This window comes from Loxodonta africana, chromosome 5, assembly GCF_030014295.1.
Source record: "Loxodonta africana isolate mLoxAfr1 chromosome 5, mLoxAfr1.hap2, whole genome shotgun sequence".
Lineage (NCBI taxonomy): Eukaryota > Metazoa > Chordata > Mammalia > Proboscidea > Elephantidae > Loxodonta > Loxodonta africana.
Window position 1 is genome coordinate 76,721,844 of NC_087346.1, and position 22,691 is coordinate 76,744,534.

Genomic DNA, 22,691 nt, shown 5'->3' on the forward strand with positions numbered 1-22,691 from the left:
GCTGAAAGTGAACAGAACTTGAAACACTTAACTGATGAAGATCAGAGACTGCCACCCTCAGTGTGGATTACACCTCTACATAAAGACGACAAAAATCCTCACAACTGGACCAGTAAGCAACATCACGATAAATGAGAAAACACTGAAGTTATCAAGAATTTCATTTTACTTGGATCCACAGTCAACGCCCGTGGAAGCAGCAGTCAAGAAATCAAATGACGTGTTGCATTGGATAAATCTGCTGCAAAACACCTCTTTAAAGTGTTACAAAGCAAAGATGTCACATTGAGGACTAGGGTGCACCTGACCCAAGCCATGGTTTTTTCTGTTGCCTCAGATGCATGCAAAAGCTAGACAATGAACAAGGAAGACTGAAGAAGAATTGATGCCTTTGAATTTTGGTGTTGGCAAAAAATATTGAAGATACCATGAAGGGTCAGAAGAACAAACAAATCTGTCTTTGAAAGAAGTACAGTCAGAATGTTCCTTAGAAGGGAGGACAAAAAGACTTTGTCTTAAGTACTTTGGATATGTTATCAGGAGAGACCAGTCCCTGGAGAATTTCATCATGCTTGGTAAAGTAGAGGGTCAGTGAAAAAGAGGAAGACCGTCAATGAGATGGATTGACACAGTGAATACAGCATTGGGCTCAAACATAGCGATGATTATGAGGATGGCACAGGACTGGGCAGTGTTTAGTTCTGTTGTACATCAGGTTACTATGAATTGGAACTGACTTGATGGCACCTAACAACAACGAGAGATGACTTTCCATTTTCTTTATTCCCAAATCTCTACAATAAGTATATTTAGCTTAAGAAAATGAAGTTTTTTAAACACCTATAAATGCATAGGACTGAGGAGAACTGGTTTAAGATTGAAAAAGACCAAGAAGTTTTAGATATACATTAGTTGTTAAGAGCTCGATTGCTAACCAAAAGGTCAGCAGTTCGTATCTACCAGCTGCTCCTTGGAAACCCTATGGGCAGTTTTACTCTGTCCTGTAGAGTCGCTATGAGTCGGAATTGACTTGACAAGAAGAAGTTGGTTTTCTTGTTGTTTGTTTTATGTAACTTATAAGTTATATGGCTGTCCCAAAGTGTGCAGTTTCAATCTTGAGTCTGAAATAAAGAAGGCATTAGTTCATTTATACCCAGTTCTAGGTACTGCACTCTAAGTTTCCACCTTTAGGTAAACTCGAACCGTTCAAATGGACAACTGTCTTAAAGTCATGTGTCCTGTAAGAAATTGACAGTTTCCTTTCTGGAAAAAACTTGAGGTGGGAGAACAATGGCAACTATTGTCAGACTTTTAAAGGAGTGTCAAGTAGAAGAGAATTAGATCTATTTTATATTCCTTTTATGAAAATATCTAAATCTAGGTTTAATGGAAGAAAGATACAGGGAAAATTTAAAGAAGACATTTCTAATAATGAGTCCTTCCTCTACTCCCTAAAAAATAGAATGGCCTATCTTTGGTGAAAGTAAAATATTTCAATACTAAAAATATTTGTATTAAGCAAGATTTTCAGACTTTTCTGTAGAACCCTGGGTGGGCCTTATGCATTCTGTAAATATTAAGAAGATATTTTAAAAAATTAAATACAGATAATTAAACTATAAGTTAAACATATGTGTACCCAAATGTTTCAAATTTTAACACTTTGGAAATCACTGAAATGTTACTAATTTAATCTGCTTCATTAACTTCTTTTAGTATAAACTTCTGTATCAAGTTTCTACCTGCTCACATGCCTTCTCTGAGTTCAAGGCCAGTTGTTAAATCTGTTTACCTCATATCCTTGTGTATCCGTGAATCAGGAATTTTATTAATATCGTGCGACCAAAACGAAATACAGAAATACATCAGATACTGAAACTGATAGAAGAATATAAGTATCATCTATAGCCTCCGGTTTCATATTTTTATATTCATCAAAACAAGTTCATTGTTTTCAGTGATTTATTCTGACATGATACTACCTTGATCTGTTTTATGTATAAAAATCGCACTAGAACTTTTTGAAAAAGGTATTTCTTTGCTTAAGTATGTTTAAAAAAGTCTAATATAGAGGATGGTCCATTCTTTGTACAGAACATGTTTTGAATATGCCCACTTCTCTTTATTTCTCCTACCTCAGTCCAAGCCAAAATCATCTCTCGTTCAAACAACCTTGAAAACTTCCTATCTGGTCTCCCAATTTCCGTTTTGGACCCTCTAAAAGCAGCTGGAGCGATCTTAAAAAATATTAATCAAATCACATCATACCCTTGCTTAGAACCTTCGGTGGCTCTTCTTCCTCTCATCTCCAGCATCATTTTGTACCATTTTCCCCTTCACCATTCTTTTTTACCCACTGAATGTACAAAACTTTGCCATCTCAGGACCTTTTCCCTTCTACCTGGAATGGCCTTAATCCCCCACTTTACATGGCTAACTCATCATCTTTCATGTTTCAGCTAAGAGCTCACCTCTTTACAATAGAGGGTGAAAACTATACTCCCTTTAAGCACTCTGGGTTAGAAATAGGCACATGACTCTTTTACTCTTCTCAGCTCAGACATTCAGATTTGGAAAAGGAGTATTGTTTCATCTTCCACATTATTCTGCCACACGGTAAGCTTTTAGTCGATATTTTTTAAGGTACATACACAGGCTACTGTTTTAAAACTAGGAGGAAGGTGCAGAGAGGAACATTTATAACAGCAAAAATGTCTTCTCTCCATCTTAGCACCCAGTGAAAAATAATCAGTATATTTATATTTAGTAGGTTTATGTTGTTATACAAATATTTCATAAAATTAGGCTGAAAGTGGTTAAATGGCTTGACCAAGGTCACACAACTATTAAATGTTGGTTAGACTCAGTTCATTTAAATCCTACAACTCTACAATACTTAATAATTTGGCACAAAGGAAAGAAAATACTGTTAGTGCAGAAGCTATAATCACAGGGCGATTTCTTCATCATAACAGAACCTGTTTTCCTGAACACAGGCACTCAATTCTAGCTTTCTAGTAAAAACGAGATAGAAAAATTACTCTTTGCCTGAGATAGGGTGTGTCCCTGCATTTTCTTAACAAATCTTTTGAAAACTGCAAATAGGTAGGTAGATTTTTATTTGGATTTTTTTTTTAATTAATTTGCTTACTCAGTGAAGATTATATTTACTTTTAAATACCAGAAAATTTGACAGTAGCTTAACCAAGTGGGGGAGGGGTAATTTTCTCACACAAGAAGAAGTCTAGAAATTAGCATTCCAGAACTGGTTCAGCTGCTTTCCCATCCTTACTGGGTTGGCTTTTGCCCGTTTGCTAGCTACCTCGTGGTCACAGGTGATTGTTATTCCTCCAGGCACTAGTTGGAAGGAGTAAAGGTATAAAAGAGTGAAGGGATATGCCATCTTCGGGAGATAGGGCTTCTGAGAGTTTTTGTATCAGACTTCTTACGTTTCATTGGAGCCCTGGTGGCGCAGTGGTTAAGAGGTCAGGCTGCTAACCAGAAGGTGAGCAGTTCGAATCCACCAGCCGCTCCTTGGAAACCCTATGAGGCAGTTCTGCTCTGTCCTGTAGGGTCGCTATGGGTTGAAATTGACTTGATGGCAATGGGTTTGTTTTTTTTTTTTGGTTTTCTCTCTCATTAGCCAGAAGTGTATCATGTAGCCACTTACAGGTAGAAAAATGACAAGGAAGACAATAATTGTGTGTGTATCTCATGCCCCCATCATTTCATTTCCTTTAACATGATTATCCAAGTACCTAAAATCATAGTAATGAATTGTACTTTTAGATTTACATTGGTGCAGAAGCATACAGTGGAATTTAACCAAGTGGCAATGGCTAATTCAGATGGATCCGAAGCTATGCTTAACAGAGTGATGACAAAAGATAACATTGGTGTAGCTGTGGTATTAGAGGTCCACAAAGAACTATTTGGAGCAGGTGAGTGCAATTTAAAATATTCTTATTAAAAATAAACACCTTTGACAGTTTTCCTATCTGAAAGCAAGTGGAGAGGATCTTGCCGTTACTTATTTCATTGTTATTTTCTTGTCCTTTCTTTTGAAGAAAGTTAAGGGAGATGGGCAAGAAAATAGCATTAATTGCTATGTAAAGGATCATCTTTTTCTTGAGATATTAATTACCAGGTAATCTGTGTAAGGGAAAATCTTCTTAATATGCCGTTAATTCCAAAAGCTTCTTTGAAATAGGAAATGCTTTCCTTAGGCCGAATTTGGAAATTATGATGACTTGGTCATTTTTCCAGCCATTTTTTTAGCTTCTTGAGTGTGACTCTTTGGTCTTTAAGGTTAAGTGATTGGCACATTTTCTCTGATTTCTTTGTTGTATCTCAGTCATTGTCAAGGTAAGGGAGGGATCTTACCTGATACCTTTCTTTAGCATTTAGATTATTTCTAGCTTCCTTCAGAGTCAGAATTTACTGTGTACTTTGCATTTCCCAGACCTTTTTTTTTCTTTCTACTGCTTCCTTTTGAGCATTTCCTTGTTTACTTGGTATCTGTTAGGCAAGAGCAAGGAAAGGGTTTAAAACAATGTCAGTCCCCCATTTCCCCCCTCCCCCACACTTACAGCAGAAGAAAAAAATTTTGCCTTTACTATTGATTTGAACTCTTCAGAACATCCATACCTGTCGAACTGGATTTTCCCACCATCAAAGGCAATCAGTTTTTGATATGAAATTTTGAGTTCTTTTTCAGTCTCTCCATTTTTGGGTTTATGGCCTTTCAGTTCCATCCTTAAAAATTTGGTAATTATTTTTTCCTTAGTATTATGAAAATTGAATTTCTTTTGGAATTTTACATTTCTTTGAATTTGCAGAAGAGTAATTATAAATTGTACAGTGGCCCCTTCCATATTCTGACATATTCATCTCTTAAACGTTCTTAGAAGGGGAACTTAGTAATATAGAAGGTGCTTTTGGCTCCTTTGAAGGGGCAAGTTTTTTCATATTTGATAATGCTGAACATTTAATCTATAGCCCAGAGTGAAACAATAAAATATCTAGGAAAAGTAGACAGCTTAGAGAATTTTGGCTGTAAGATTTTATCTTAGGATCGAATTGCTTTGAAGTGACTATTCCTGTTATGTGTGACAGATATTTCAATTGCTTGTTTTCTCAACATGAAAGATAATTATAACTTGGTAAGACAGAAGAAAACTTAGCTTTGCCAAAATAGTCCCAGCCACATAGAGAATTAGATCTTTTTCTGCAAAGTTTACCTTTTTAATGGAAAAAAATTGAGATATTTTATAGAAATTTCAGTAGAAAAATTAAATTTGTGTGTTTACTAATATTCCAATAGCACAAAAGTATGTAAGGTAAAAAGTGAGAATCCCCTCATCTCATTCACACTCTTTACGGATGGGTCATTTCCCTGTGTATATACTATCATACAGAATATGTGTGTATAACTTTATTTAAATGGCATCATACCATGCATACTGAGCTTTGTGCCTTGGATATTTTATGGGACTGCTTTCTTTGTCGTACATGTTAACTAGCTATGTTAAGTTTAATACAATCTTCAGTGTATTATCCCGTTTTGAAAGTACTCTGTTAATATTTATTTTTATGGAATTTTAGAAGAAAAAAAAAAACCTGAAAGATTTCCTAGTTGAATATCTCATTTTGCAAGTGAACCTGAGCACTGAAGAGACTGAATACGGCTGCTAACCAAAAGGTCGGCAGTTAGAATCCACGAGGCCCTCCTTGGAAGCTCTACGGGGCAGTTCTGCTCTGTCCTATAGGGTCACTATGAGTCGGAATTGACTCGATGGCAGTGGGTTTGGGGTTTTTTTGGGTATCTGTCATGTGCTCAGGAAATGCAAGGTGCATGAGTACTGGACAGTGGGAAGAATTTAAATTAGGTAACTCAGATCACTGAAAACCTGCTTCACAGGGCTGTTGTAATATTTAAATGTAATGTTTAAATGACAGAGATATTTAAAGTGTTTGTTAAACTAAACTCAGTAAATCCAAGGTACTAAAATCAAATTTGATTATAAAACCAAACCAAACCCATTGCCATTGAGTCAATTCCGACTCATAGCAACCCTATAGGACAGAGTAGAACTGCCCGATAGGATTTCTAAGGAGTGCCTGGTGGGTTTGAACTGATGACCTTTTGGTTAGCAGCCGTAGCACTTAACCACTGCGCCACCAGGGTTTCCAAAAATTTGGCTATAAAAAAAAAAATATCATGGCATAATTCCTAATTTAGGCATGTAGAGCAGGGGTCAGCAAACTTTCTGTAAAAGGCCAGTTAGAAAATATTTTAGCCTCTGTAGACCACATACAGTCTTTGTCACAGGTTTTTTTTTTTTGGTGGGGGGTTGGTGGTACAACTCTTTAAAACTGTGAAACCCTCAAACTGACAACAGTAACCGTGAAGCACAGATGACTAGTTTAAGGAGTAGTGATTCTAAGTCAGTGGCGGTGAGACAATATGGGAGAGATAGCAAGAATGGTGACACATTGTCAAAAATGTAACCACTGTTATTGAACTGTACATATAGAAATTGTTGAATGTATGATCTGCTGTGTATATTTTCACTAAAAATAAAATAAATATTAGAAAAAATATATAAAACTAACCTGAGCTCACACAGGCTGTACAAAAACAGGTTGTAGATCAGATTTAGCCCGTGGGCGGCAGTTTGCTGACCCCTGATCTCGAGGAGCATTTCTCAGATTAGAATCACTACAGTCTCTACTTTGGCTTGTAAAAAGTGCTTTTTCAAATAAAAGACAAGGTGTAAATTCATGGAAAAGGATAAAGAAGTGGCTATGGGTGTTTGGGAGAAAACCTTACCACTTCTCTTGGCACATAAAACATAACCTTATCCTCCTTTTTCTCATGTTTAAATTTAGGTATGAAGCCTATTCATGCTGCAGACAAACAGCTGCTTATAGTGGCAAATGCCCACATGCATTGGGACCCAGAGTATTCTGATGTGAAACTCATCCAGACCATGATGTTTGTCTCAGAAGTTAAAAACATTCTGGAGAAAGCCTCTAGTAGGCCTGGCAGTCCAACTGCAGATCCCAATTCTATCCCGCTGGTGCTATGTGCAGATCTTAACTCATTGCCAGATTCAGGTATTTGTAATATCATTTCCTCTTTTCTTTCACTTTTGCTTTTAGTTGAAAGCCCAGCTAGCTCCTAACTTTTGAGTAGAGAATTTCTCTTCTAAGTTAGGGCGTGTATCAGTCAGAATCCCAGGGATGGGACATGGGGTAATAGAGGCAAGTTTAATAAAGAAGCTTTTTCCAAGGTGTGGGTGGGGTTAAGGGAAACCAGCAATGAATGATGCACTACTCTGGCACGAGGGATGCTGTGGGCCCTTTATTACCCCTATACCTAAAGGGGAAAATAGTGGGAGCTGTTACCAGGATTTAGAAAAAATAGTGCTATAGGCCATGTAACAGGAGCTATGGCTTTGAATTGAGGGAAGTGGCCAATTCTTAGCAAATCAGCAAGCTCTCCTGCCAGTGCTGTCCATTGACCAAACCCGACTATAAGCTAGAAGGCAGGGATTTGCAGTTGGTGCAGTAATGGTCAGTCTCCTGAGGTACAGAGTATAGTGAAGAAGGATGATTTGAAGGGGTAACCAGAAAATACTCAGCACAGGTAGGTAGTTTACCTAGTTTAATAACTTTAGCAACTTTTAAGTGAATTCGTTAAAAGATAATTGAATACTGATATTAGGTGCAAAGAGTAATCAGAATCTCCTAGGATTTCACATTAACTCTTGAGCTCCACTAAACTATTCTTGTCCTATTTTATGTCACTCAGAGCTTTGTAAAACATCGGTTCAGTATTTTAAGTATTAAATTTCGAACATGAAACATAGAAGTTATGCTCTTTTGCTATTAGCAAAGCGTACTCTAGACTTTGTATATTATCACTAAGCTTTTTGTAAGTGTTTAAAATAATACCTCAACTGTAAGCATAAACCAGCCCAAATGCTTATAAAAGGAATATTCGTAAAAGTTAAAAACATCTTTACTTTTTCTTCTTAGCAAATAAATGCTGATATCATCCTTTGCAAATGTTTGTCTTTCACTCCTAGCCCACTCGGCACCTTAACCACATCCTCTTTTCTTGATCTTTTTTTTTTTCCCCTGAGTTTAATTTTTCTAAAGTATAAGAAGTTTTCTTCCTATCTCACTGGATCTGCTTAAGCCAATTACCTGTGATTTGGCAGTACAGCATTAAGAGTTGACTCTGGATCTACACTGTCGGGTTTGGATCCAGCTACTTACTAGCTGTCCAGCCTGTGATGAAATTCCTCACATGTAATAAGGGGACAATAATTTTATTCACCTTGTAGGGTAGTTTCTGAAGTTTGTGTGTAAAGCACTTTAGAGCAGTGCCAGGCATGGAGCAAATGCTGGATAAATGATAGCTCCCTTTCACCTGTTTACAATACTGGAGACAACTAATCTCTTAAATGACAAGTCATAATAATAATAATAAGTACTGTGACACTTTTTCCCGCTGTTCACTTATTCAATGAAAGCAGTATACTTTTTTTGAATGCTTCTACTCTCATGTGCTTTTTAGACACATCTAATACCTCTTTTTTTTTTTAATACCTCTGTCATACAATGTTCTTTGCAGTGTCAGACTGAGAAATCTTACTGTAGCTCAAAATAATGATGTTGCTTAGCTGACCCTAGAAATTAAAATATTGAAGATAAAAAATCTATTTTTGTTATAATTTTTTTTTTTATTATGTATGCTGCATTTTATGTATTCACAAAGTTGTTGACTGTGTAGAATAGGGAAATAATAAAGAGATAGAGGTTTGGAATGATATTCTAAAAATGTTTTATGATAAAGATTTTCCTGGTGAATGCCATCCTGTGCCCTGGAAACTAGCCTGAAGAACCATTAAGAAAATGGAGCAAATTCCTACGTGATCTTGATAATTTGCTCTGAACTAGGCAAAAACCCTTCATTCTATTGGGTTGAACCATATGAAGTTACTGATAGTCTATTGTTTTTAGCAGACAAACACAAGGATGGTTTCATATGGCTCAACCTAATAAAACCGTTCTGAACCTGGTCCAATTCCTGGCAGTGGTTCTTGGTTATGAAGGTTTGTGTAAGGACTCAATGCTAAATGGTAGTGTTCCTTTCTTTTTTGCTCCACTAGGTGTTGTAGAATATTTAAGCAATGGAGGAGTAGCTGACAACCATAAAGACTTCAAGGAACTAAGGTACAATGAATGTCTTATGAACTTCAGCTGCAATGGAAAGAATGGAAGCTCAGAAGGGAGAATCACACATGGCTTCCAACTTAAGAGCGCCTATGAAAATAACTTGATGCCTTACACCAATTACACCTTTGATTTCAAAGTGAGTGGCAGCTTCTGGGCTGATGTAGAAATTATTTCAAATATAAGCACATGACAAAAAAATGTAAATTTTTCATTTATGCTTAATTGTATAATATTCAGAAATTTTTGGATTCTCAAAATGTTGAGTTTAAGGTGCACCTAAACGTAAGGAAGTTTGTTGGGTTTTGTGGTTATTACTGTTGTGTTAAGAATTCTTTTTGAACGCTTATTTGCTCATATTTCACATAATAGTGATAATAGCAAAAACTCCTAAAATGCTTTCTCGTGCCAGGCACTATTCAAAACACTTTATGTGTATTAATATAGTTAATTGTCATCTGTTCGTACCATCTCTAACTTTGATCAAGGACCCCAAAAATTAGCACCTGACATAACTAAACTCACCTTGAATTATTTTATGTAGTATTCCCTCAATCATTTCTTTGTACTTTCCTCTGATAATCTCATTTATCTTTATTTTTTTCCAGGTTTTTTTGGGGGTGTGGTTAGAGAGGGTTGTACTTGAGGTCTATTTTACATCCATGTATTTGTATTAATATATTCCCAGACAGTGGATAGTGTCAACTTAAAATAGGAAAAGAAATATATTTTAGCAAAATAAAAAAAAAAATTGGGGGCCTATTGTACAGGACTGGCATTCTTTAGAAAGATTGATTGTGGTGGCTTCCTATAATATATACTCCTTTCCCCTCACAGATTTTCTGATCGCTTTACCTGTTTGTAGCTCTCCTCTCATACCTCTGCATGACTTTCTGGCCTTTCAGATACTTACACTAAAATCTTATACTAGTATATCTGTAAAAAATGTAGGTATTAAAAAAATAAAAAATAAAAAAAATGTAGATATTACAAAGTGGTTTTGTATAAGAAGACTAGAGGGAATTTAATAAATACAAAGGAAATTTATGAAACAGGCTTTATTCACATCTCCAATAACCTTTTTCCATTTTCAGTACTTGTTAGCCCCTTTTCTGAGGAACAAATAGCAGAAAGGAGAAAGGAAATTCATGTGTTGATGTTATTAATCAGCTTTTATAGTAATGAAATGAAAAAAAAAATGTTTAGAAGTTGTTGAATTTAGTGTTCTTGCTATTAGTGTGGACAAGTCTATCCAGTCATAGTTTATTTTTTCAAATCACTCATATGCAGTGGTGTGCCAATAAATACTTAACAGCTTTCTGGGAAAAAGAAGTTCTGATTTGTAGTGTTTGCTTATTACTGTGGTATAATACTCCCACTGCAGCAGATTTCAAGCTACCAACATAATGCCACTGGATGTAGAGTTGGGAAGAGGTGCTAAGAAAGCTGATATAAGCTGGCTCCAGCGCACCACTGCTCTTATGTAATGTGAGCGTAAAGGAAAAACTCTAGATTCAATGATATGTAGTTTTCTGTAGGTTAAATCCTTTTTGTGTGACTGTAGTGATATATAATACATCACTGCCAGCATAACCCAGAAAACCTGTAATAAAATTTCCCAAAATAAGTGCTCAATAGATGTGCAGCTATTACTGTAGTTTTGGTATATGAGTAGGTGAACAGACCAAATCATTTTAAGCTCTCCTAGATTTTTTTATTTTTTATTTTTTCCTTTTCATAAAGCAGAAATGAGAGAAATAAAATTTGATACATTATAGTCTAAGCCATTTTCTTCAGTCATTTGAATTGGTTTAAAATTCTTTGTTGATGGGAGAGATCTCACATATGTTAATAATTGAATCAAATATCTTTTTGAACCATTTACATAACCCAAAGAGGTACAGTTAAAGAAACAGAAGTGCCTGGCTCAGAGAGTTTTTGTTGTTTTGGATGTATGGGATGGGACGGGACGGGATGGGACGGGACGGTAAATCGGTGAAAGAAAGCGAAATATGTTGGCTGGATGGAACTGGAGGGTGAAATGGAAAGGGAAGGAAGAATGACCAGACAGTGAGCTTTTAGTTTAAGTAACAGACAATGAACTTTTCGATTTTATACAAAGCATTTTGTATAATTAGTGCTATACCAATATTGAAGTAAAAAGGGATAAAAAAAATAGGGAACAACAAATATAAAATGTCATGCGATGCGCCATTAAATACAGATTTAAATACAGTAATCTGACACTGCATCAGTGAAGTGTTTTTAAATTGTGTTTACTTGGCTTAGCATTTGTTTGTTACTTTCTTGGTCCTTAAATAAGATAGAAATGTAGAAAAGTGGTATTTAGAACTGAAACTCATATAATCTAGAACTTAAAGGGTAAAGAGCTGGGAAAATTACTCCTTTCCCAACGTTACTTGCAGACCGCTGGGAAAATTACTCCTTTCCCAACGTTACTTGCAGACCAGGTCAGTTGAATAAACAGCTTAATTCAAACTTTCTGCTGCTTTTTCGTCCTTCCCCCACGCCCCCATATAAGGATGTACTTGAATCATTTAAAGAAAAGAGGAAGGAGAGCTTTCCTGTATGTCAAGTAGTTAACCTTTCTGTCACATTATCAGATTTGTATTATAATTTTCTCACATTGTTTTAAAAAACAGTTTAGCATAAAGCTATCTAGTGAACTATTTTCACTTTTCTCAAATACTGTTCTATAAACTTATATGATATGGTCTTTATTAATATAAAGACTGCATTTTTCCATATTACAGTCTTTAAAAAAGAAGTTTGAACGAAAAAAAAAATCAAGAATCACTGGTCTGTAGCCTCCTTTGTGAATGTGGTCAAATTTAGAGACTCGTCCCACATCATGCGTATGTGCAGATACTGGTCAGGTTCACAGATGTGACCTTGCTAATAAGGGATTTGATTACAGCTGTTTACTGTGGACATTTCAAACCAAAGTAGTTACAAGTGATGCCTCCCATTAAGTATGTCTTAATTTCTGGAGTGTTTAGCATCTTTCTTGGGGCCTGTGCTGATGTGCATGATGGCACTCTCATAAAATGAAAAGATATAGGAGGTTTTATTCAACATAAGTATTTGAGACTTTTTCATTTGTGTCCAGTTGAAACAAAGGGTAGCCTCATAAGGGGAAGTAAAACCACCTGACAGTTATTAACTGCTTTCCTTAAGTGTCACTGCAAAATGGGGCATGAGCTGAAATAAAGGAATAATAGCTTGTGATCATATCATTTCTTAAATATTGGTAGTATTGGATGAAACTCAGTGTGCGTAGTATTTATAAATAGATAGTCCCAGGTGTGAAAATATTTCTCCATATTTGGGCTCCGGCTCTCTTGATTTGGATAGGAACCAGCTAGGAAGAAATTTTACTTTTCTCTCCTGGATATACAGACTGAGACAATAAAGGCACACTGGTTTTGAGATTTGGTGGTCAAACAAATCAAATCACCTAGCTCTGAGAGATACATCTGATGTATATGGGTCCCTGCCGAATGTTTTTTGCTAAGATATCCTTATGCAGCAAGAAAATTCAGAGTTTATAGTACACCAGGATCTGTGAAAATGAATATTCTAAACTAAAGAGCAGAAATTAGAACAGTTTTATTTGTAGTGTTTTATATGTACGTAGCAAATCTGGGAAAGTTGAACTAGGATTAACAAATCTGAAGATGTGCTTTACCATGGCTTCATTCAGGTGTGTTCAGATATCTTAATATACAAATAATTTTAATAATTCCAATTATTATTAAAAGAATTAACTTGAGTCATACCTTTTCATTAACTATGTATTGTTTATGTAAATAACTATTTTTTGCATGTTGTAACTGATTGAGTTAGTGTAGTTTTTATAATATTTATATTGATAGATTTCACCAAAACAAGCAGGCCAATTCTAAAGATGCTTAGACATAATTTGGTATGTTTAGCTTCTCAGTTTATCAATTATGCACAAATGCAAAGCTTTGGGTTCTGCGTTTCCCTATTGAGCCACCTTTATTTCATGTTAATACCCACTGAAGATATGAGTTTTATTTGATCCATTGTTAAGACAACAGGTACTAGAAGTACAGATTACTCAGTTATTTGGCTTTTACAAATTATGAATTTTTTTTTATGAATCTTGAATTGTTCTTCCTTCTAAGCATACATTTTTCTTTCTTTCCCAACCCCCAATCTCTTTCCAGGGTGTGATTGACTACATTTTCTATTCCAAGACTCATATGAACGTGCTTGGTGTCCTGGGGCCTTTAGATCCTCAATGGCTGGTTGAGAACAACATCACTGGGTGTCCACACCCTCACATCCCTTCAGACCACTTCTCACTGTTAACACAACTTGAACTCCACCCTCCACTCCTGCCTCTTGTTAATGGTGTTCACTTGCCTAATAGGAGGTAGTGGAGTCCTGCCCCGCAAAGACGGGGATCTGTTGCTATGGACCTGTACAGTTGTAAATCAGAGTATGTAGGAGTGAAGTATGGCCATCCTTAAGCTGCTTCTTCAGGTTCCTTTCATTATATGTTTGCTATAAGATTTTGTACATTTTCATGCATATTGGTATCCTTTGGCACTAGGGTTGGAACCAAAGTATTGCTCTCGTTCCAAATTTTTAATTTAACATGTTTTTAAATTGGGCCTTCTTCATATTATGTTAAGACTCCACATTCATAATTGATAAACTACCAATTAAAGGCCTAACAATAGTGTATTTGTTTTTCCAAAACAAATACTTTCTTTTGAATGGGGCCAAATGAGCCAACCATTTTTGTAAAAGGCAATTTTTTAAAACTATAAATATAAGGTTTTAAACCGAATGATGACATGCCTTTCAGGGAAAACTTTCTTGAATTTCTGTTTTCCTTTATAACAAAATGACTTTTGGGTCCCCAAGTTATTTGCACATTAACAAAGCACTTAAATTTGTTTGATCTGTATATAAAACATGATACAGCCTCTAGTCATAATAAGAAAAAGTGAGAAATTAAAGATGGTTACACAGTATGTTTTCAAAATCAAGCATATAACAGCACGTAACAGTTCGTAAGTCAGACACTTTTTTTGTTTTTGTTTGGGTTTTTTTTTTTATTTTTATTTAAGTATTTATTTATGTTTTGAGGAATTGCCCTGTTATTTGGTCCCCTTTTGGTATTAGTTCTAAGCCTGTCTCTCCAGTTTATTTATGGGGAAACAGCAGGTAATTCATACTTGCCACACAGCTTGAAAATAGAATTTGGTATGCTTAAGATGATCACAAAATTAGTGTCCAGCATTTTTTATTGATCCCTATCCACCTTTTCTGTCTGGTTGTGCTGGAAAACAGATATTATGATCTGTATCATTTTTGCTGTTACAGCCAAATGTTAAAATAAGTACTCTGAATAAGAAGACCCTGATCAAACTTTGAGAAGGGGAAAGCCATACAAATATTTTACGTGTTTCCCAAATAGGTTAAGTGACTGTTGGTTTTGGTTTTTTTAAGGTGACAACGAAAGGATTGCGGGGAGAGAGAACAGGGAGTAGTTGAAAGCCTTGGATCATTTTCTTGGCCCTAGCTGCCAAATGGCTATCATATGCTTTTAACCTTGGTTTCTGTTGTCTGTCAGGGTTGAATTAAGAAGCTACTGGTTTATTCCCACTGTTGATGCTATAGATATATTGGCATCCTTTTTTTGCCCTGACGGGGCCATTTGAAAATCTGTGACTTCAAGAGGCAGTGAACGGAATATCGTTTTCTGGGGGAAAAATTGGTTGGCTGCTTGATGTTAATATGGCACAGTAACAGGAAAAGGTTGTGTCTGTGTTTTTAAGTTTTTCTTTATTCTGCTTTTTTGCTGCTATAAGAGTTTTCTGAAATTTATATTTTAAACTTTTCATGCACTTTACTGTTTCTAGTCTCAAAATGTGATATTTTTAATAAATAAGAAGTTTTCCATTATGTGAATGAAATTTTAAAAGAAAATAGCCTATATTTGTGTCTCACTAATATATAAAGTACAGGTCAAATTTAAATTATTCAATTAGTTTTAAATATATACAATTTGTCTCCTCTTTCAAACCTGACATCTTAACCTGTTTTATTAGACTTAAATGATGCATTTCCTTTGGTCATTTTATAACTAATTTTTTCCATAGTAAATTAATCAGGCCATATAAGATAATATTTCCCCGAAGGATAATTTTAGTGGGACTAGGGTGGTGGGATGATGTAATATCATACATGGGATTACATCAGAAGGGTAAAGAAGTTTAAAGCCTAAATAAACTCCCTCTTTTAAAAGTGCCTATTGGTAGAGGCGTTGTTTGTAATCTGTTACAATTGGAATGTTATTGTAGTTGAATGAAGTTTGATGTAATAAAATATTCTTTTAAAAATGTTAAACAAACAAAGAAACAACCCTTAAGATGACAGATTTTCCTCAGTGTGCAGGTATCCCTTCTTATATACCTCAAGCATTCAACATCTAGCCATGCGAATTGGTTACCTGAAGCATAGTACTGGAAAGTAGAATAGCATGAAAAACTTAATTTTGTGGACATTACCTTTTTTTGTAATCAGCTACTGTATGTTTTTATTTTTAAATCTTTGATTTTGGTTGGGTTTTCTGCTCTGGAGGTATATGCACTAACAAAACATTTTCCTCCTTTCATATACGCATGTTAATTAGCAATGTGAGCAATATTTCCTACCATACTTCACTCCCAATATTTTTTGAGATGTTTGTATAAAATGGAATTTAAAGTTCACTTATGATTGTATATGAACCACAGAGGAGCCCATTTATTAATAAAAACTTTTTTAATAGTTAAATGTAGAGGGAAAAAATAAAAAAATTGGGAAACATTGTAAACAGCTTAAGTTTATTTTGTGTATGATCGAGGCACTCTGTTGCAGAAGGTGTGTAATTGGGTTCTCTCTGCTTCCAAATGCACTCTTTCAAACCATTCATTATCCTGTGTATTTTTAATGTGGTTTTAGTAAATGTTGGTAGTAGCCCTGTTGAAGTAGGTAACTGTATTATGTTTTGGGTGGCACACACACTTGGGGCATGGTAACCCAGATTTCATGTGCACGGTTTCCCTTTAGCCCACTGCCCAAATCTCACACACCCATCACCCTTTGTTCCCTTTGTAAAAGGAGTGGTATTTGTTTTGAGCTGCCAATTCAGATGATCAGAAATGCTGCTCTCCTCAGTATTGTCTTGTTAAATGCATGCCATTTGGAACTTTGGCAGTGAGAAGCCAAAAGAAAGAGGTGAATGACATATGATATATATTCAGTGCAAAGTGAAATATATGCTCATATACTTTCTAGTTCTCAGAATAAGTTAATAAGCTTTATGCCATGAGGCTGCTGCATATTTTATCTAAAGATAAAAGAAAATTTGGGCATTTTTAGAGTGTGATAATGTGTTTTTTTTTTAATTGTTAAATATGATTTGTCTAAGAACTGGAGTGTTCTTTAAATTTATTACAAACAGTGTTGTTTGAAGAAGAGAAAACTGCACTGTTTGCCGTTACAGCTCTCATACAAGCGCATGTCACGTCACCTACTCTCTCAGGCATCAGTATCCGCCTCATAGCTTTACACGTTTTGATGGAGAATATTGCAGCATCCTCAGGACTGACATCTGAGAAAGGCTCAAATCCACTTATTGCTCCTTGCTTGTTGACTTTGTTTTAAAATATTGTGCCTGGTGTCAACTTTTAAGCAACAGCACTGCCTAAAAGCAAGCAGAGAACAGAATCCCAGCACCATTCTATAGGCAACTTTTTAGAATTCAGATATAGTAAATCTGTTCAAGATTTATGATGTTTTATGTAAAAAAAAAAAATTTTTGTACAAATGTAGCTGAATATTTTTGTTTCATTTCTTTGATGTAAGGTGTGTGAATGTTTGAATATCACATGTTAAAGTCAGGTATGGCACAATGGGTTCTGAGACCAGCTTTTTCCCCCTCCCATTTGCCTTGTTCCAAGCTTTTTCTTTTTGAATTACTTTCCTGATACTCATAGGCAAATATTTAATTTTACTAATAAGCATCCTGTGTGAATGTATTAAAGAAGCCACTGTTTTAGTGTTGTAGTTTGCAGAAATACAAAGCTCCGTTTCTTATTTGTCTTATTCTTTGACATCGGAAAGTTATATATTAAATCACAGAGAAGCAAAGGGGAAAGTTGGAAGATATTTAAGGCTCATATCACTTGATTCAATTCTAGAATTGGGGGTGTGGCACATTAAACCTGGAACGTGGGCAAATGTACTGTGTTCCATTATAAAATTGTATCTCCTAAGTACATTTAAATAGGTGAAAAATTTAAGTTTGTATTTGCATTTCTAAGAGTTTCAAAAAATCATTAATGCCATCAATACTTTCAGTATCAAATAGCAAGAAGTAGAGAAAGCACAAGGAGAAATAGGTTAAGTATGTTCTTTGAAGGAACAGAGGCATATGGTTCATTCCTAATACAAGGCTAGATTTTCTAGCAATAAAAATTGACAGTGTCCCAGTATTTACCTATTTGATTCTAGGGTCTATATTCTGAGTTTCTCTGCTATTTTAATAGCTTTTTAAAAAACACTGACTGGTCAGTAACTTCAGTCATCAAAAAAATAAATAAATCGGTTTCTGATTTATTTAGCAGTTCATAAGAACGATAATAGTTTATAGCAAGCAAGAACTTTATGGCACGTTTTTAAAACAGCACTCATACATACTTATATTTTGACAGAAATGTGAATTCTCACATTCGTAAGGTACTCTCTCTGACTTCCATCTGCCTGCCTCTTAGTATATCTTTATGATGTGTGGGAGAGTCAGTTCAAGTTTCCAAAGGTAGGAAGGAAGTTGTAGAATAACGTTGTGCTTAATTCATGGTACCAAAATGTTTATCCCTTTCCTTCTGAATTGTATCATGTTCGTAGAACAGTGTTAATTGTAGGTAGACAAGTTAAGGGAGTTAGAATATTTTTCTGAGCCAGGAACTTCAGCTAAAGTTTTAAATTTGTTAGACAGATGAGAACTTTCATGTTTATGGTTGCTTCGGATGGTTATAAATTTATAATAGCACCCTGAACACCAAATTTGCAATTCCAACATAAGTAAATTAGTACACTTCTAACCTGGCTTATTCACCAAAGTGGCAATCTGCATAAGAACAGGATGCCAAGAGCATCTTTTATTTTACAAAACGACGTGCAAATCTTTATTTTTTAAGTGTCACCTTTAAAGCTTAAGGATAGGAGAAGACAAAAAAAGAAAGCCCTTATGCCAGTACTGCAGAATGTTCTGAATAGATTTACAGAAAGAAAAAAAAAATTTTTTTTCAGGAAGGTGGCAAAGAAGGTCATGCATATTTCTTGTTTTAACCAAATACTTTCTTGATATAAGTTTCTCTGTTAAATCACAAGCCCTACTATAAGAAGAGGGGGAGATATCAGGAAAAGAAAGCTTTATTAACCTAGTTAGTAACTGCTTTTGGCATAAGCTTACTTGGTTAGACTTGGGTTATTCTTGGAACCAAAGGAAAATAAGCATATTGAGGCTTCATTCAACAAACATTATGACATCGAAGTAATGGGAATGTTTTTAAGTAAAATAGCTTTCACTTTCAAAGCATATGAAATAGGAACATTTCATCTATTAAATGTTAGTTTCATGGCACAGTATAAACTCAGTGGCATTGTATTGGCATTGGAGGTGATATCATCAGAAATAAATCACATTATGAAAAGAGTATGCAAATGCCGAGTGATATGACTCTTCTGGCATAGTAACATGGTACATTCAACTTTCAGAATCTTTCAGAAGGCATAGTTTGGCACCTATTTCCAGTTACTTGTGTTACAACAATCTCCCTAAATTTAGATAATTTTCCTGTTTGTATGTCTGTCACTTTTAACTTTTAAAGCTTAAGAATCATGGTGGCCCTTGCCAAAATGGTCCCTTCTTGCTCTTTCAATTTTGTGTTAACTCCTAATTACTGATCTATGACTGTTTTCTTTCAAGCTATCAATTGTTGTGTGTGCCACATTTGTTTAATTTACCTTAGTTATCTAAACTTACAAAATTGGCTCAGTATTGATGTGTCAGACCATGGCTTTGCTTCTTACTGAATAGGCTTGATATCCCATTTGTTTTAATCTTGATGCAGTTCAGTGATGCAGTGTCTTGGGTTTGTATTTATTCAGAAACTCTACTGTCCTTTCTTCATGCTTAACTTGAGAAAAATATATCCCCTTACCTGTGAAATTGCTGAGCGGTGCTCTGCCAACTGTCGGAGGGTAGAAGTTTGGGTGGCTGTGTTATTGCACACTGGATCTGGAAATTGTTCAGTGTTGTGAGTGGCAAATTCTTTAAACACCAGCAGCACTGAGAAGTGCACTATGGGCATTCGTACAGTTGTCCAAATGCAAGCAATTCTTTCATCTAGGAGAAGTGGAGGAATAGCATTCAATAAGAATGCATGGAATATTTTTAGGAGGATGACAACTTTGGTTTTGTTGTCTCTGGGTTGGGATGGTATGGAGGGTTTTTTTTTTTTTTTTTTTGGAGAAACTGTGTGTATAAAAAAAAAAAAATGTACCTTTTTTTTTCTCTGAAAGGGCCAGGGTGTTGGTCAAATTCACCGTGGATTAATTTATATCTTTTATTGTGATTTCTTTCAACCATAAAACAAGTGCCAACTAATTGTCCATGGGACAATCTACTCTTCCACTCAATTTACCATTTGAGTAGGGAAAGGTCCATTTATTTGCATTACCTGGCATTAATTCATTGTTTTGCATACATTTGAGTCATTCTGTGGCTTATAATATGTTTTTGTAGCTATCTAATTCTGTTGGTTGGAAAGTAAAGCACATGAGTTTAAAACTGAGCAAAATTTTTGGTAATTCTTTTTCCTTTATACTTGGTAGTTTCTATTCCAAAACAAATTCTACTGTTTTAGATTGTGTATTTAGTTTGGTTTTGTCCTAAGACAAAGCCAAACACCAAGTCAATTGGTTATTGTGTTCTAATAATCAGTTTAAAACCTAATACATATATTTTTTAATTAGAAGATTTAATGAAGTGCCATGTAATTGTAGCTTGCTAGTGTTTAATGTTTAATAGACTGGTTCTGTGATGTTCTAATCATTTAACACTCTCTGTCATCATCCTGGAGAAAATGGTTCTGCTCTTATTGAACACATTCTCTCTGACAAAATCACCAGCTGCTTTATTTTTCTATTTATTACATTTAAACAGTTGATGAGGTCTGAATCTTGACCAAACTGCTCAGCTGAGATGTTTTTTCACAGTAGACACTGTACAAAATATGCGTGCAAAAGGACACAGTTGGGTGGTAGTATTTTTTCGTTAATGTGAACATTGACTAAACAAAGCAGTCCTGCCTTTTAAATCTTGTGGCAGCTCAGAAGGGAGGTGCTTAAGAACCTTAACTACTATGTCAGATGACAAAATACTTTTTTCCATTTTGGAGATTGGGTACTGCTCACACGTGATGTATAGGGCTAAATATATGCTTGTTTCCTTGCACCTGTGTACTTCCCCTTTTCTCCCTCCCTTCCCTTCCCCTGTAGGCAATAAATGGCCATTTTGCAACTGCATACCTTTGTCTTGGTTTTTGACTCTTTACCTGTGCAGCAAAGTCTCTGCTTTTAGGTCAGTACTTTTTTTGTAATTCAGGCAAAATAATTACTAATTCATAGCCACATTTTTTGGGTGGAAGCTATATTACTACTTAAGTACTTTGTTTAAAATAGATTCTGAAGTTGCTCGTAGTTAGGTGACCTGCTTTGGCTGAAGAAATCTGAGCAAAGGGACATGTGTCACTTCTGAGGCTAGCTTTAAAAGCCAATGTACAATTTACCATATCCCACTTTTCTGGCCTTGGTAATCATGGAAGCATGTGTTGGGATAAAACCTTTCATCCTAGATCATTGTGTGAGTTTGATGAACAGAACTCCCCTACTGACTGGGCGGATAGTGTGTGAGAAATAACTCCCAAATTGCAGTGTCTTACCTACACCAAAGTTTTGTTATTAGGGCATAATCTAGTCCATCCTGACAGATCTGAGTCACTAGTATTGACTAAGCTTAGCAGCTGGACCTGACAAGACTTAGGAGAGTACACTCATTCAAAGGATCTACTCTGAACTCGGTGCTATGGGATATAAAGCTGAAAGACGACCTTCCTGTCTTCAAGAGTTCACATTCAAAACACTTCTGTTTATGACACAGGAGAAGATACTGAAGTGTTTTGGTCAGAAGAGGGTATCTTAAATCTTAGAGTCTTGAAAAGTGGGAGAGGGAGAAGACACAGTGAAATAATTAAAAATGCTGTTTAGGGATATAAATTCAGTTGAAAAATGATTTTAATATCATTGTGTGTGATTGAGAACAGACTATTCTTGAGAGTCAAAATAACTTGAGCTGTGTCTAGCTTAATGAAGTGCTGGGGGAAGATAATGGTGATTTATTTTGCAACAGATTGCCAACATCAAGTGCATAGGCGGAAAGCTCAGTGCCTGCTGACTTCTTGTTTCCTACCAAGGATGTAATGTGAGCCTGTCACTGACCCTGAGTACTTTCTGTTCACAAAGGACTTGCCATTTATATTGGCCAACCTTTAGAAAGTCCTCCAAAACTGGAATCTCACCTCTGAAGTGAATCTTAAAGGGTCCAGGTTTCAACATATTCCCGTACTAATATAAAGAGATACTCCTAGGATAGGACATTCAGGACCTTAACCAAGTATCTGTATTCCCCTTGTGACCTTGGACAAAACATAACCTCACTGGTAAACAGAGGTAAGAATCTTATAAAATGGTTCTCTCATAAAGCAGAGACCAAGACAAGGGCTTGCATGCAGATAGTTTAGTTAGAGAAATGATCCCAATAAAGCGGAGTGGGGACTGGGAAGAACGAAATGGGGAAAGCCAAGCCAAGGGTGCATTATTGAACTGATCACCACTGGGGTAACTGGGGCATAATCCTGCCAAGTATCCTTTGAGGATCTGAATACAATGTATGCCAAAATTGTCTTCATGAGGGATGGAAGAAGAGAGTTTATTTACCGGCTCCTAAGAGTCAATTTTTAAGAGTCAAGGGTTACTCCTTGAGTGTTAAATCCTTTTCCCTTCCATGTTTGTGCATAAATTCACAAAGTGGGTTCCTGCAGATGTCTCATACAGTGGTAGTGGAGAAAGTGGTGAAAAAGTGAGAAGCATTTGGTGCAGCCTAGCAAAATATTCTTCTGTTCAGCTCTTTTGCTTCATCACTGCATCCATTTGCTTTAGCTACTCTACGTTCAAAAGGTGAGCAGAAGATTTCAAAGGGTGTGTCAAGACAACAAAGTGAAGTATTATAATGAAATGTGCGAAGACCTGGAGTTAGAAAACCAAAAGGGAAGAAC

At 35.7% G+C, this 22,691-nt stretch overlaps 1 protein-coding gene across 4 annotated transcripts in view; it reads left to right on the forward strand.

Annotated features, from left to right (window-relative positions):
- The window catches only part of CNOT6L (CCR4-NOT transcription complex subunit 6 like), a 132,240-nt gene extending 111,518 nt beyond the window's left edge, over positions 1 to 20,722 (forward strand). For all 4 annotated transcript variants that reach the window (XM_010594117.3, XM_023553333.2, XM_023553335.2 and 1 more), the window contains 4 exons: positions 3,790 to 3,941; positions 6,892 to 7,119; positions 9,183 to 9,385; positions 13,461 to 20,722. In XM_010594117.3, coding sequence (XP_010592419.1) covers positions 3,790 to 3,941; positions 6,892 to 7,119; positions 9,183 to 9,385; positions 13,461 to 13,673 — 796 coding nt within the window. In that variant the 3' untranslated portion in view covers positions 13,674 to 20,722. The remainder of the gene's footprint in view (positions 1 to 3,789; positions 3,942 to 6,891; positions 7,120 to 9,182; positions 9,386 to 13,460) is intronic.
- The last annotated feature ends 1,969 nt before the right edge of the window (positions 20,723 to 22,691 follow it).